Genomic DNA, 15,032 nt, shown 5'->3' with positions numbered 1-15,032 from the left:
AATTTTACATTTGGCTCTAAAATTTCACTCCCAGGGGACTCCAGGGGACACAGCCAAGCCTGCCCATCAAGCACTGCTTACTAGAGCACACACAGCCCCTCAATCATCAGGGCATGTTTCTGAGCTGCTTAATCATCCATTTTAATTTCACATCAACTCAACGACTGATTGAATACATCATGTTTATTCCCTTCCAAATAAATCTCAGAAATGAAGCAGCATCCTGCCCCTGTCACAAACATTTTGGTATTGCTCAATTAGCAGCTCCCACTGTTGCCTTTGCTAATGATGAGAGAGCTCCAGGATGGCACGTGTAGGTTGGATGAGATCAGATGTGTTGGGTTTGACAGTCATGGTATCAGACACACACAGTGCTTCGCTTTAGACCTCAGCACATGTTGATTCCAAGAGCAGACGGGAGGTATTCACTGCTTCCATCTTCTCTGCCAAACCCTGGAGCAGCACATATGTATTTCCAAGGGGGAACTGTAAACTGTCAGTTGGTTTATATCCAAACATCTTCCATCTTCTTTCTCATTGTTCCTGAATCCCCTTGAGTAGCTCTAGTGCATGAAACCTGTACATATCACAGGCATGTTTCCCTCAAGAAATCTCTATATTATACAACAGAGGAATGATTTTCTCCTCTGTGTCCCCTTTTATCTCTGCTTTACAAAAAGGTTCTTGAAGGCATTGTTGTAATTTTTGTTAAATGCTGTATAAATTAGAGGATTAAAGAAAGAATTTGAGTAGCCAAGCCAAAGAAAGATGCTTTTCCAGACCGGTGGGATGTTGCAGGAACAGAGGGGACTTATTAATTCTGTGATGAAGAAAGGGATCCAGCACAGTACAAAAACTCCAATTAAGATGCCAACCATCAGAGCTGCCTTTTTCTCTTTCTGTTCTCTCCATGTTTCTCCATCTGTCTGGAAAGTGATAGCTGCATGACGAGCTGTAAACACCATCTGTGGTTCATGCGAAGCTTCCTTCACCTCAAAACAAAAGCAAACACAGTTTCTTACCAAGACAGTTTGTTTGAGTGAAGTATTATTACTAAGTGACAGCACAACATCTGTGCACCTACCACAAAAGGCCTCAACTTCATTCCTTCCATGTTAAAAGAAAGAAAATGCCCCTGAGTGCCAAAGTAACCAGACTTCTCATTATGTTGGAAAAGCTGCCAAGTGTGACTGACAAATGGAGCTAAATAAAAAGTAACTGATGCCATGTGTGTTGTGGGATTCTTTTTCAGTTCATTTATTGGATGCCTTGATACCTAGTGGGAAATCAGGTTGTTAAGGCAGGCTAACAAAGCCATGCACCTTCTGCCTATCCCTACACTAGACTCATGCTGTACATGACCTTCAGAGTCCTTTAGACCTGCTCTAGATGAACTGCTGTAGCAGAAGGGTTGGACTACATGATCTCCAGAGGTCCATCCCAACCCCAACCATTCTGTGATTCTGTATTCTCTCAAAAAATACTCCACTGCCAGAAAAGCACCATTTCAGCTGGCCTTCAGTTCAAACTCTGGCTTCAGCAGAATTCCACAAGAGAGGAGTACATTTCAGCTACTCCAGGTTGCCGACAGCACTTCTTGTCTGCTTGTCTCTCTATGGGAGAGTCATCTATGCACTGAGACTGTGGCAAACAGGTTCTGGGCACAAGTGATTAATGTGCTTAGAGTCTGACCAGAAAAAGATACTCCCCTGTGATTTTAATCTGAAGATTAAAGTATCTGCAATATTAAAGTTTTTCTAGGTACTACAGTTATGAGGACAGTGCCATAAAAGAAACAGTTTAAGGATGTGACATGAGGCTCTAAAATTTGCCTAATTGATAATCCACAGGCACTGCAAGACTTTGACATCATTCCAAGGGTGGCTTGTTGTTAAATTAGCTACATATTCCACACGCATGTGCCACCTTTGTGCAAGCTTTATAACAGATGGAGGGCCTCTACTTAATATGAACATGGCAACTCAGAGAGGGAAGCACTGGCAATGGCTAAACAATCACTCTTCAAGATGGATATCCCTGTCTGCACCCCCAGGCACGAGACATGACTGCAGAATGTAAGAGCAGCAGATTATGGGTGCAGGCAAATAATGGAGGAAAATGAAAATCACATCTGTTCTGACAATTAAAATGGGACACCCCTCATGTAGCAAGGATCACACCATTTGTCTGCAGAAGGATTTGCTCTACACATCCTTAATCACACTCTGCAAAAGGGGATGAATGTATGACACGAGGACAAATTTGTGACAAGCAACCCTGAAAGATTACGTCTCAGCCCTGAGGAATAGTTACATAGGTGTGCCTCTTGGGAAGAGCCATACAAAGGACTTTGTCAACAGCATTGGGCACAGTTTGGTACTATGCTTAACCTTCAACTCTTGCTCAAAAGACAGAGCTTGCAGTGTGCCATCATCAAATCAGAGCCTTTTTGCTACTTCAGGTTTTAAAAGGCTTATGACTCAATTGCAGAATTTAGTAGCAGCAACCCTTCTATCACTTAATTACATATCTTAAAAAAAAATTATTTATTTTGATAGAAAATATCACAGTCCTCAGGTGTTTTCCCTAATGAAGCCAGCATTTACTGCCTGGTCAAGTTCCTACTGAAGTCAAAGGAGCTTTTACAAACTTCACTGGTTGTTCGATCCAGCCTCTGAATACTAAACAGCAAGTGAAAATAGATCATGATATGTTTTATAAATTACAGGACAGCAGTTATCTTCCTAAGTAATTTCTACTTTCTCTGTTGTCACAGCTCTTTTTTAGTTTGTTTTTTTGACTAGTTTTGCCTGAGACTTCTGAACAATGTTGTATTAACAGCTATAATACTAATAAGAGAGAAAACAGTAGTCAGGTCCTTTAAGAAAAATAATGGCATCTCTCATGGAACCTTCCATTAAGTAACCATGTGGTAGACTGGAGATATTTTGCTTCAATTCTCCATAAGAAATCCTTTGAAAAGGATACACAAAATGTTCTTGAAAAGGTTAACTAGTATTCTTGCTCAGCGAGGTCTTACAGTCTGTGCCTTCAACAGACAAGCTGGGAGCTGTGTAGAAGCCCCCACCACACCTGCCTCCCAGGCATTCCCAGCACAGGGCACTGCTCCAAGGGCCAGCCCCCAGCAGGAGCACTGCACTTGGCAGACCTGGTCAAGGTGCTCCTGGCTCGTACCACCACAAAGGGGCCCCAAATTTACAGAGGGTTTCTAGCGAGGCCCTGTGCTCAGCACTCCTGTGCTCAATGCCCTGGAAAGGCACCAGTGCTCCCTCCCTGCCCAGTCACCATCCACACCTCCTGCAGGACCTCCAGCACCTCATCTCTCCTGTGGGGGCTTGTTCCTCAGGGAGTGAGCCCAACAGGCTTTTAAGGTTAAACACAGATTTAATCAGAAGTGCCATTCACATCAGAAAATATGTATCGGTGCAGAGCGCAAAGCTGGGGAAGTCCAACCTTTCATTATCACTTCATTTTTTTTTTTTTTTAATTTTATTTTTATTGTTCTCTATATGATTTGCTGCAGACCTGACTCATCTCACTGGCCTCATTGGTGTAAGATTATCTTTACTACTGCTATCAGCCCCCAAGACCACGTTGTTACAGACATTTTCTACAAGGCAACCCACGCAAAGTCCAAGGAAGGTAAATTAGCCTGCTGCAGGCAAGCCCTGTTGGGGTGCACAGTGCTGGCAGGGGAGCTGTGCTGAAGGATTCCCTCCCCTATGCAGGCACAGGGTAATCCACCTTAATTTGGCTTTGTCTGAACAAGAGCACAGGTCAAAAGATTACGTGGCTGCTTTCCAGCCCTGCCAGTTGTGATTTACTTGAACTAAACACAGCTCTGGCTATACCACATCTGCAGTTCTCAGTGCCAATCCTGGACACTTTGCATGACTCCAATTTCTAACATAAGCCACAATACCTGACCATTATCCCTGCACCACATGAAATGAGGGACAAGTTCGTTTTAGGCCTGCTGATGAGCAGGCTGTGGCAGTAGAAAAGGTGGTCACAGGCTGTAAATTAAAGCAGTCCATGGAGATGCTTGGGTTATAGCAGGGACACCTCTCATCTGGGAACATCTCTGCACTGTTGAACACTGTTCTCATTCAGTGTTCAGCAGCACACTATGTCTTGGGCACTGACTTCCTTCCATCTGCCCAGGCACTGCTCCAGGATCTACGAGTCAGGAGCAGTGGGGAAATAGCTGGTATGAAGGGACTGCTACTCTGAGGCCAGAATTAGGCTCTGCATTCATGAAATCTGTTATTTCCAGGACAACAGGCTCTGAGAAGTACAGAGATGATTGCTTTCCAGGGAGAATAATAGAGTAAATGAAGGAAATGAGATCTCAAGTACAAATTCTTCTACAGACACAAAGGAGTTTGGTTTTAGTTTCAGAATTTATTCCTCTGTACATTGATCAGCAGTTACAGTTTAATGCCCCTTCACTTGTTTGTCTGTCCCCAGTGAGTGGCTACTACTAAATGGCTACATGTTCCAAGAGCTGTATGTTCCCAATTCCTATGTTCCTAGCAGTGTCATAGAAAACATGTTACCAAGGAGCTTCTGACAAAATCCCTTGATTTAAAATGTTCCTTATAGCTTTAATGATTGCTATTACTGGTCCTTCGTGGCAGGTAATCTGTGTGTTTGTCCTGCACCTCCAAGGTCTGTAATAACAAAACAACAGTAAAGATAAACTTCAATCAAATCTGGCTTGCTACCACAAATTCAGTGTGATTCAGCAAAGGTCATTATTACCTCAGTGCAGCTTTGGCACTTCTTGCTCTTTGAAGAAGAACACAAGAAATTGAAATGCACAGGAAAGGATCAAAATATAGGAACATCTACACTTTCTTGGATGCTCCACCAATAAGACAAACAGTTCATTTGATAGGGAGAAAAACACCTGCTTTCTCTCACAGGATTTTCTTTTGCTGCAAGCAGGAATAACTGTATTTCTGCCAGGAAACCACTAGCTACTCCACTTTGCTTCCTGCCTCACCTTGCTTCTATCTGACATTTGCTGCCACTCTTCCAGACAATTGAACTTCATTTCCTGACCCATCTTTTCTATTTGTACAGTCAGAAGCAGAAATAAGAAATGGAAGGCCTGTGACCCCTTCAGAGAAGGAAAATCTGTTTTCTCTCCCACACTGTGAGTTGGAGGGGGCCAAGGTGAAGAATAACATTGCACTGCTGGAGCTCTGGGCCTGATACTGTGTAAAGTGGGAAGGACTCTCACAGAACAGTAAGGTTTGGATCATGCCTCATTTTTATACAAGTACTTCAAGAGGGAAAAAGGAAAAAAACAAAACAACAACTAAAAAACACCCAACCATCAATGGAACTTTATTTTTAACTCCTCACATAGAAATTTAATCCTGACTCTGCAATTGCTACTTGTAAGTAATCCAGACATTCAGATTCTGTCATCCATGGTTTTCCTGGGCAAAGCTACAAGGGACTTCATTGATTTAAAAGGGCATTATCCAGCAGTACCTGCTGCTTTTCAAGCAGTTTCATTTATTTCAACTGGACTCTTTAGAGAGAAAATTATTACCTGCTGTCAAGAAGGTGTGACAGAGCATAGTTCTCTGTCAGTGACGGTATGTCACTAGGTTTTTTACAAGGATCACCCACATCAATATTGCCTGCAGAATTCACTTTTTAAGGAGTTTCATAACTAGCAAGCAAACAATTATAAGAGCCTCAGCTTAATTTAGGATCCCAATTCTGCAATTTTTTTTGTTTCAAGGGAAGGCAAGAAACAAGCTCTCATTAAAATTAGAAGCACCCTAGGTGTTTCATGTCCATATCCCTCACCTGGATTTTTTGGAAGGTTTTCAAAAACACAAGTATGATTTTAACCAAAAAGTTACTTAAAATAGTTACTTGGTAACTATAAATATACATATACATACACACCCACACATAGATATAGATATATATATCTCACCATCACTGTTCTACTTGGTGCATCTGTTTCTTCAAGGCATCTCTACTGGCCCATCAGCACTATGAACCTTTTCCTCCTTAAACTTGCCAGAATTAACCAGCTGGTTATACCTCAGCCATGGGGCACAGTTCCAATCCAGTGCTACCTGACAGCCAATTCCTGAGTGCAACACCGACGTCTCTCCCAGCAGGGATCTGTTACTGCTGCTGTTATTGCTCACCTCCAGACTGGGAAGCACTTCCAGCCTTTGGCATCTTCTGCCAAAAACCCCTCTAATGCTCCTCGGATAGTGCAGGGCACCTGAAGTGAGAACTGACATACATGCAGAGGGCAATCCACATCCAGAGTAAGGGTGACAGAAGGAAAATGTTGCCAGGGAGAGCATGACAGGTGGGCGTTCTCAGGGAGGGAAGGGATGAAAGAAAGCAGAGGGAGGAGAGGCATTAAGGGAGAAAGAAATGGTAAATTAGGGTGAGCTGATGGGCAAACCAAGAGATATGGAACAGAATTTGCCCCATCAGAGAGAAGGACAGAGCTGACGCTGACAGCTTGATCACCTCTGCATGTGGAAAAGCAATGCTGGATCACCTCCCCAGGTTTGCCACATATCCTGGCAATGTTATTCTTGTGTTTGCAGGTTAAAACAAAAAAAGGGTTTTGCCAAAGGAACATTCATGTTGTGTTTGAAGATTCCCCTCCAGAATTCACTGGGAAACTGCTACTCTTCCTGTGGATGTGATGGATCCTGCTTATAAGCTTAAATAAGATCAGGATGAAACTCAGCGAATAAGTCTCAGTCTCTTAGAAAGAAAACTGAGAAGAAATGCATCCTGAATGCCAGCTCCCCTGATCCATGGGTTCATTACATGAGCACGTGTACACATGGGCATCAGCCCTTCCTTTAGGTGAGGAGTAAACAGCTGGCAACCCTTCCAAAATGGGGAGTCAGCTTACACTGACAGAGCTCTTCTGTCAGTACAGCCTAAACCAGCTCCCAGACACTGCATCAGCAAAAAGCACACACCTGCCACCCATGCTGGGCTCACGCTAGGGCTTCTGCAGACACAACTATGACAAGCAGGAGCCAGACTTTTTTCTGCCAAAACTGACATACCAACATGTCTCTAGATCGGCTCAAGCAGCAACGCCTCAGTTCATTTAGCTTCCCAGAATTTTAGATGCCAAACAAGTAGTCCTGTGTGAGTATGTGTGTATGTAAAAGACACAGCATGCAGAACCACTACAACTGATCAGCTGGCTTTTGTAATTGGAAATATTATACATTAACTCTAAGCAATACATTCCTCATACTTATAACAATATGGACAGAAATTTGGTGCTAACTAGGGGGTGAAGATCGTAGGAAAAAAAAAAGAATGCCTCTAGAGGAGACATTCTCAAGTTTTCTAACACATTTTATGTTTTTGCACAGAAGACACCTTAATTAACCAATATATATTAAAAACATCTCCAACACATTACAATCCAAATCTGCAAGTCTAATCACATATAATTACCAGTGCTGTTATCTCTTGCAAGAATCTGGGGACACAACCTACAGACTTCTATTTGTGACCATAATAACGTGTTTCCTACCAGGACTCAAAATCAAAGTTAGAGGAGTGAGGCCCTGCAGGATTAGCCCAAAATGAACAGAAATGTTCCATGCCTCTTTAGATATCTCTGACATCCATACAGGTCATCTTTTGCTATTGGGAAGGGACTGGACTTAGCGAGTACAACAGGAAATCACAAAAACATAAAGAATCTTTTCCACAGGCAGGAGTGAGAGTAAGAATATATGACAGAAAGCAGGGAGAATTTATAGAGAGTATTGCCAAGCACTTTGGTGCCATGGCATGGTTGACAGCATCATCATGCAGAGAGCCTGACTTACGGGACACAAGGAGCCAACCCCAACCCTTCTGAAGGGACACAGCTTTCCTGTCAGCAAGGTGTGTCCCCAAAATGAATGAGACCTCCCACACTAAGTGCCACTAAGGCACTGCGAGATTACAGACAATCTCTGGGATAAGAAGAAGGATATGGTTTTTAATACAGGAGGTTATTTTAAACCAGAAACAATTAATTGCTCATTGCTTTAACACTATGTAGTGAGCAGTATTCAAGGAAAAATAGCCCAAGCACATCAATGAAGTGCATAATTTGCTTATTAAAATGTATTGAGATATGTATTGAGATACTGATACAAAGTCTGTGTTGGTAGATAAAATATGCATGCATTTACTCTTACTTACCAGACTTAGGGATCTGTTTATGTCTGTTTATGTCTTTGCTTACCCCACTAACACTGTAAAAAGAAATAAAGAGAAAAAAAACCCCAAAGAACGGCAAATTCAGAACAAAGAGAATATTCTTAAATGGCTCTCCCGACTGGCAGTAAATGCACCTGTTTCTCACTCTTAGGACACACAAGGAAACAATGAGAATAAAGCTCTTCTCCAAGAGTGGTGCTTTTTGACTGGCTAATTACTGCTCACGTCCAGTCTGTAACAGTGTCCAGTCTGTAAAAGAGTTAAACTCCCGCGGGACCCCCAGGACACCTGGCAGCCTTCTCACTGTGCGGAAACCACCAGCGCAGGAGTGACGGCTGGGACAGATGAGACGGAGGATCACGGGTGCCTGGGGGAGGGAGCAGGGGCTTTCCTCCCCATCCCCACCCTTACCTGGGCAGCCTCGGGCAGGGGCACCACGGCGTTCCTCCTGCGGCCCCCCATATGGAACTTGGACGCCTTGTAGATCTTCCAGTAGACGAACAGCACCACGCAGAGGGGCAGGTAGAAAGCCCCGCCGGTGGAGACGATGGTATAGGAGGGGTCCTGGCTGACCTGGCAGCGCTCCTGCTCAGGGCTGTAGGTCTCGCCCCAGCCGAAGAGGGGGGCGAGGGAGATGGCGGCGGAGAGCACCCAGGTGAGCGCGATCATCACGTTGGAGATGCGGCGGCGGGTGAGAAGCGTGTACTGCAGGTGGCGGGTGATGGACCAGTAGCGGTCCAGGGCGATGGCAGTCACGTTCCAGATGCTGGCGGTGCAGCACAGCACGTCGAAGCTGACCCACACGAGGCACAGCTCCCGGCCCAGCGCCACACCCGCCCGGCCGAAAGCTCCTTCACCAGGCTCAGCGGCATCACCAGCGCCGCCACCAGCGCGTCCGACACCGCCGTGGAGGCCACGAGGTTGTGGGGCACCCGGTGGAAGGCCTTCACCCGCAGGATGGTCGCCAGCACCAGCAGGTTCCAGAGGAAGGTGGCCACGGTGAGGAGCACCAGCAGGGTCAGGACGAGGACGGTGAAGATGGAGAAGGGCTCCCGGCCCCTCCACGCGCTGCCGCCCATCAGCGCGGGGGCGGCCGAGGAGGAGGCGTTGGGTCCATGTTGGTGTACGAGGCGTTGGCGCCATGCCGGCCTGGCATGGCCCCTGTGGGCTGCAAGGGGCTCCAGTGCTCCCATGCCCGGACGGGGTTCGACCCCTCACTCTTCCCCCTTACCCAGTCCGCCGGCACAGGTCCCCAGGCCGCCCCGCTGCCGCGGGTCGGGAACCCGCACCGGACGTACGCGCCCCCTCACGCCCGCCCGCCATGTCAGGCCGCCCCAGCGCAGCCCGCGCTCCCGCCGCGCTCCTCACACACCCGGCGGCTGCAGGAGGACAGGAAGCTCCGCCGGGACGGCGCGCGAGGAGGCAGGCACGGGCGAGGATGGAGGGAGGGCGCAACCTGCCCTCCGCCCCGGCCCGCAGCGGCCGCCCCGGGGGCGGTGGCGAGCCGCTCGGCGCGCCGCTCCTGAGGGTAGGTGCTCACGTCGGTCGCCCCGCGGTCCCCGGGAGGCGGCCGGACACCCTCTCCTCACAGAATTGTCAGGGTTGGAAGGGACCTCTGGAGATCACGCAGTCCAACTCCCTGCCGAGACAGGGTCACCTGGAGCAGGGGATACAGGAACGCGTCCAGGTGGGTCTGGAATGTCTCCAGAGAAGGAGACTCCACAACCCCCCTGGGCAGCTGTTCCAGGGCTTTGCCACCCTCAGCGTAAAGTTCTTCCTCGTGTTGAGGTGAAACTTCTTATTTTTTAGTTTAAGGCCATTGCTCCTCGTCCTGTCGCTGAGCACCAACAGGGTCTGGCACCGTCCTCTTGGCACTCGCCTTTGGGATATTTATGTGCATTAATGAGACCCCCTCTCAGTCTCCTCTAGTCTAAAGAGGCCCAGCTCTTGAAGTCTCTCCTCATAAGAGAGATGCTCCAGACCTCTCATCATCTTTGTGGCCTCTGCTGAACTCTCTCCAGTAGCTCCTTGTCTTGTCCTGAGGAGCCCAGAACTGCTCACAGCACTGCCGGTGTGGCCTCACTAGGGCTGAGCAGACAGGAGAAGTCTGTGTGTCCCCACAGCCTGTGCAGTGACAAGACACCCCCTTCTCCCCACAGCCTCCATGAGGTGACAGAACACCCCCTACTCCAACTCCCCCCAAACTCAAGATGTTCCAGAAATTATTTTAAACCCATTACACAAACTTTTTTAAAGTCTGTAATAGAAGTTAACAATGTGGTAGCATAAAGGAGATATAGCGATTCAATTTCTTACTTCCTGAGTAATAAATCATGGAATATACAATCACAGATGGTTTGGGTTGGAAGGGACCCTAAAGATCATCTCGTTCCAACCCCTGCCATGGGCAGGGACACCTTCCACTAGACCAGGTTGCTCTGAGCCTCATCCAACCTGGCCTTGAACAGTTCTAGGAATTGGACATCCACAACTTCTCTGGGCAAACTGTCCCAGTGTCTCACCATCCTCAGTAAATCACAGAATCATTAAGATTGGAAAAGATCTTTAAGATCATCAAGTCAACTTGGCGTAGTTGTAGTACTGTGACAGGATCGTATAGCAACCTGGGTGTTATATCTAAAGTGTGTTTAAAGCATTACATCTAAGGTATTTGGGAGTTATCCTTTATCCCAGCCTGCTTTCATTCCTGGGGTCCTTTACAACCCACTATCAGCATTTTCACCCTCTCTGTTTCCCCATTGTCTGTGATCAGGACTATTTCAATGTGAGTTGGTGGAAAAACACAGGCTCTTTTCCCTTACCAGGTCATATGGTGCTGTTGAGAGATATCCAAAGGGATTAGAAGAAATTGAGCATCTGTAAATAAGACCAAAGAAGGTCAGTGATGTTTGTTCCCTTGCAAATAGCAGCACACCTACATCACAAACTGTAGTGGGGCAGAATTTGGGGGCAGGAGATGGGCTGATGATTGTTGAGGTAGAGAAGGAGTATTTTCTGGGTCAGAATGGTCCTGTCTAGATGAATGCTGCTCAAATCAATGTTCTTCATTTGCATTCATATTCACTGAAGAAATAGCACCATTTGACAAAACACAAACCTCTCACAGCACCACTGTGTTACCCACAGCAAGCAGAATCCAGCTTGTCTTACTCAGGGGTCCCCAACTTCAGAATCTGGAACAGTGATAAAATATTACAGAAATTAAGGGCAATGACTGTAGTCAGAATAACCAGGCTGTTTTCTTGGTTAACTTTTGGATGCCACTTCACTCACCAGATGAATAATAAAGCAAATAAATCCTTTTTCAGGCCCTTAATGCAAACATGATTTCAGCTGTTCTTTCCTACAGTAATTCTGACACGTGTTCTAGTGTGAGCCAGCAGCAAAGAGAAGACTATCTGCATCACTTACCAGTTTTTATTATGAGGAGAAAAGGACTTCTGAGTGCTGAATGGGCTTCCTTTGCTTTGAGCTTCCAACGGGTAGAATCTGACAGAGCTTGTCAAAAAAAGGCTTTGCATAATACTGCTGCAAGTTAAGCCTAAAGCAGCACCTGAGACAGCTAGACACTGCTAAAAATTTGGCAGGCAGCATGTGACTGCTTCACAACCAGCTTTGCATGCTTTGCCTTATATCACTCCTTTCTAATTTGTGTCTCACTTTGTTAGTTAATGCCACTTTTAAAATGCCAGTGAAAGGATTACTGAGCAACACTTCGTTCATTTTAAAGGCAGCCAAACATGAAAGCAGGCAGGGAAACAAGCAGATAAAAAAGCCTTTTAACTTCTAAATGTTTCAACAATTGTCAGTCCAATTCTGTGAACTTAAGGACTAAAAGGATCTTGTCACAATGTGAATTAACTTGGTTATTAAAGAAAGACTGCATACAAACAAGCAAAACTTAGACTAACTGCAAAAGTTTCATGTTTAGGGGCCCAAATGGGCCAGGATATGATCTATTGGTTCCTGCTCCTGCAGCAAATGAGGTTGTCTTTTTCTTGTGTGAGGGTACTTCCTTGGCGGGTTGCAGACTATTCCTACTCTTAGACTTACAAGCAGATTACTGTTTTTGACCCTTTTGTTGCAGACCATCATTAAAGCAGCCCAGATGATCTCAAAATCTTCTTTTCCTAGAAGCCGTGTCCTCCATCCCTCTTCTCCTATTTATTACGTGTACATTACGTGCCACATCCTGAGAGTTACATTCCAGTTCACACATCAAATGCATTGAAATCTCCCACTTTTTCCTCCCTCTTGGCTGAAATAACCCAGTCCTATAATACAGAGGCTTGGATAAAGTCTCCAAGGGGTTTATTTTTTCTTGATAATTACCCCACTGCTGTCTTGTCCTGTGACTGCAAAGGCTTAGCACTCCTCAAAGATTGCTATGGCAACACTTTACAATGTCTCAGAAACCAGGGTATGCTTTGAAAAAGAGGGAATTATAAAAAAATGAGGAGACTTGCACGTATTGACTTATTCTAAATAACAGAAAAACAAATACAAATTACATGACACGATAAAATACATAGGTAAAAAAAACCTAAGAAAGTAAAAAACCAAAACTAAAACATTTTCCTTCTACTGAAACTAAAGGAGGACCTAGTTTAGTTTTATGCACAATTATAGTATGATAAGCTGCTGCCATGTCAAAGTGAACTGAAAAAAATGAAACCCCTTTGTTTCATTCACTGATACTTTTCAATGACTTCAGAAACTACGGTTTGAATCTTCATAGTTTTTTTTTTTCCAGTGGAGTATGACAGTGTGTAACCAACCATTTCATTGCTCTTAAAATAAGCAAACAAATATGTGACTAAGGGTGATAGAATTAACAGTGAATACCAAGTAACGTCATCTTTCCATCTGGATGTTTGGTTCTTTGTGGGCTGGGAAGTCTGAGGGATGCAAAACAAAAAAAGGGTGGAAATAGTAATCTGCTTGTAAGTCTTAGAGGAGAAATACTTTACATCTTCCTTTGCATCTGTTCTCACTTCTCCCTGTGTACCTGAGAATTGCTGAGAAGAGGACTTGTGACAGAGGCGAGGAATTGCAAAACATATTTCCTTGTCTTTATCACTTTACCAAACATCGCCCGCAGAACCCTCTCTTGAAATGAATCTCCTCAGACTCAGTCTTGTCATAATCTTTTTTTTTTTCTGTCAGTCTGGAAGTTCTTAACTTGGCTTAACCCTCCCTGCATCCTCATAATTCCTGCCCAAGCTCCCCTTTGCTCAGCTGTGCTAAGGAAGTGTTTGTCCTGACCAGGCAGCAATTGCCCAGGCCAGCTTGGTTATAGCACCCTGTTTCCAAGCACTTCCAAAAACAGAATGCTGCTTAGGAACAGCTTTGGAGGATGATGATTCATCCAGATAACAGAATTTCAACTCATTATGTGAAGTGATGCTGTATTTTTATAGCAAATATATAAAATTTAATGTTACATTTTTCAGAAGTTTTTTTTTTATGTGTTAGAGATAGAGGCAGATTACTTTTAGACCATTATAAAGGGACTACACTGAACTGACTTATTTTCCATTTTTGTTTTAGATTGAAAAGTCCTTTGAAAGCTTCATACAGTTTTGCTACAGATCATCTGCAATAGGGCTTAGTACTGGTAAAGGATTATTTTTCTAGTATTACAGAATTATCTCTTTTAGTACCACAAACCATTTTGCTAATTTTTCTTCTGCCACACTTAAAGAGAGGAATTCAAAGATATCAGTGAATACAATTTCTATAAAACCATGAAGTTGCTTTATGGTGGGGTTGGTTTGGTTTGGTTTTTTTAGCAATGTCATTTTAGGGTTCCATTTATGCCCTCAAATCACATTTTGTAGGTACTAGTGTTACTATGTACTTTCATAAATTCTTTCTCTGGTTTCTTAATAACGATAGAAAGGTGCCAGGGAGAACTTGCCTCCTCCTCTGTTTTCCCATACAGAAAGTGCTTTAAATCAGAAGTGATAATGTATCAGGAACATTTATCCAGAGACCCAATAACTCCTGCAAATTCACATAGTCTGTCAGCCCCTATGAGTGAACATCTAGGCTTAGTTCTGAGTGACATATCTGGTATTCCTGTAATTCTCAATATCCATAGGTGATTGCAACCACTCAAAGAGGAGCTCAGAAAGCCTGGGTGGTTCAACACATTGAGCTGACAGCCAAAATAGTTTTGAAGTTTTGGTACTGTTATATAAGATTTTGCAGAGCCTATGAATTTTTTTTTTTTTTAAATTTTGACCAACTGGTTAAAATAGTAGATGGTTATGTTTTTCAGTGTTGCAGCTTACAAAAGTGTTTAGGAAGATGGACTGCTATTGAAGAGTATGCTCAAGTTTGGTTTTTTCTTTTCTTTTTTTTTTCTTTAAAGTGAATACAGTTCTTAAGCTGGATGACACAGATATAGCAAAGTGAATGTGTTTCTAGACAGCACCCCAATTTTCCATTTGTCTTCCCTTCTCTTAATGGCATCTTTCCTCTACCTCTCCTCACAACTCCATATCAAAAGTTTATCGTGGTGGCTGAGAAAAAAAAATGTAATCTCTTCCCCACATGGCTGTGCAATAAAGAGATTTGACAGAAGCAACATCATGGTATTTATGATTTTGATGGAAGAAAGCAGATTTTTTAGAAGCTAAGAGCATTCCAGTTCAGGAGGCTGGGTTCCTATTGTCAGGGCTCAACATCATCTATAAATCTAAAAGCACTGGACAAACAAAAGCATCAAAAAGAGTTGCATGAATTCC

At 44.3% G+C, this 15,032-nt stretch overlaps 1 protein-coding gene and 1 long non-coding RNA gene across 3 annotated transcripts; one reads left to right on the top strand and one right to left on the bottom strand.

Annotated features, from left to right (window-relative positions):
* On the bottom strand, positions 1–9,405 carry LOC103756948 (5-hydroxytryptamine receptor 5B-like). Its single transcript, XM_008923044.3, is given in 3 exon segments — positions 1–992; positions 8,671–9,086; positions 9,089–9,405. Coding segments are annotated over 3 exon segments (999 nt in total). The 5' UTR covers positions 9,339–9,405; the 3' UTR covers positions 1–659.
* On the top strand, positions 8,818–14,807 carry LOC108639652. Of its 2 annotated transcripts, none has more exons than XR_001920648.2 (4): positions 8,818–9,258; positions 11,085–11,157; positions 13,831–13,897; positions 14,657–14,807. It is a non-coding gene; the product is annotated as an uncharacterized LOC108639652 (long non-coding RNA). The 2 variants fall into 2 exon arrangements; XR_001920649.2 differs by lacking the exon at positions 14,657–14,807 and adding an exon at positions 14,564–14,619.
* The last annotated feature ends 225 nt before the right edge of the window (positions 14,808–15,032 follow it).

Source organism: Manacus vitellinus, unplaced genomic scaffold (assembly GCF_001715985.3).
Source record: "Manacus vitellinus isolate BGI_N305 unplaced genomic scaffold, ASM171598v3 scaffold_22_pilon, whole genome shotgun sequence".
NCBI lineage: Eukaryota > Metazoa > Chordata > Aves > Passeriformes > Pipridae > Manacus > Manacus vitellinus.
The sequence above is the reverse complement of the archived record's forward strand: the minus strand, read 5'-3'. Positions and strand labels throughout refer to the sequence as shown.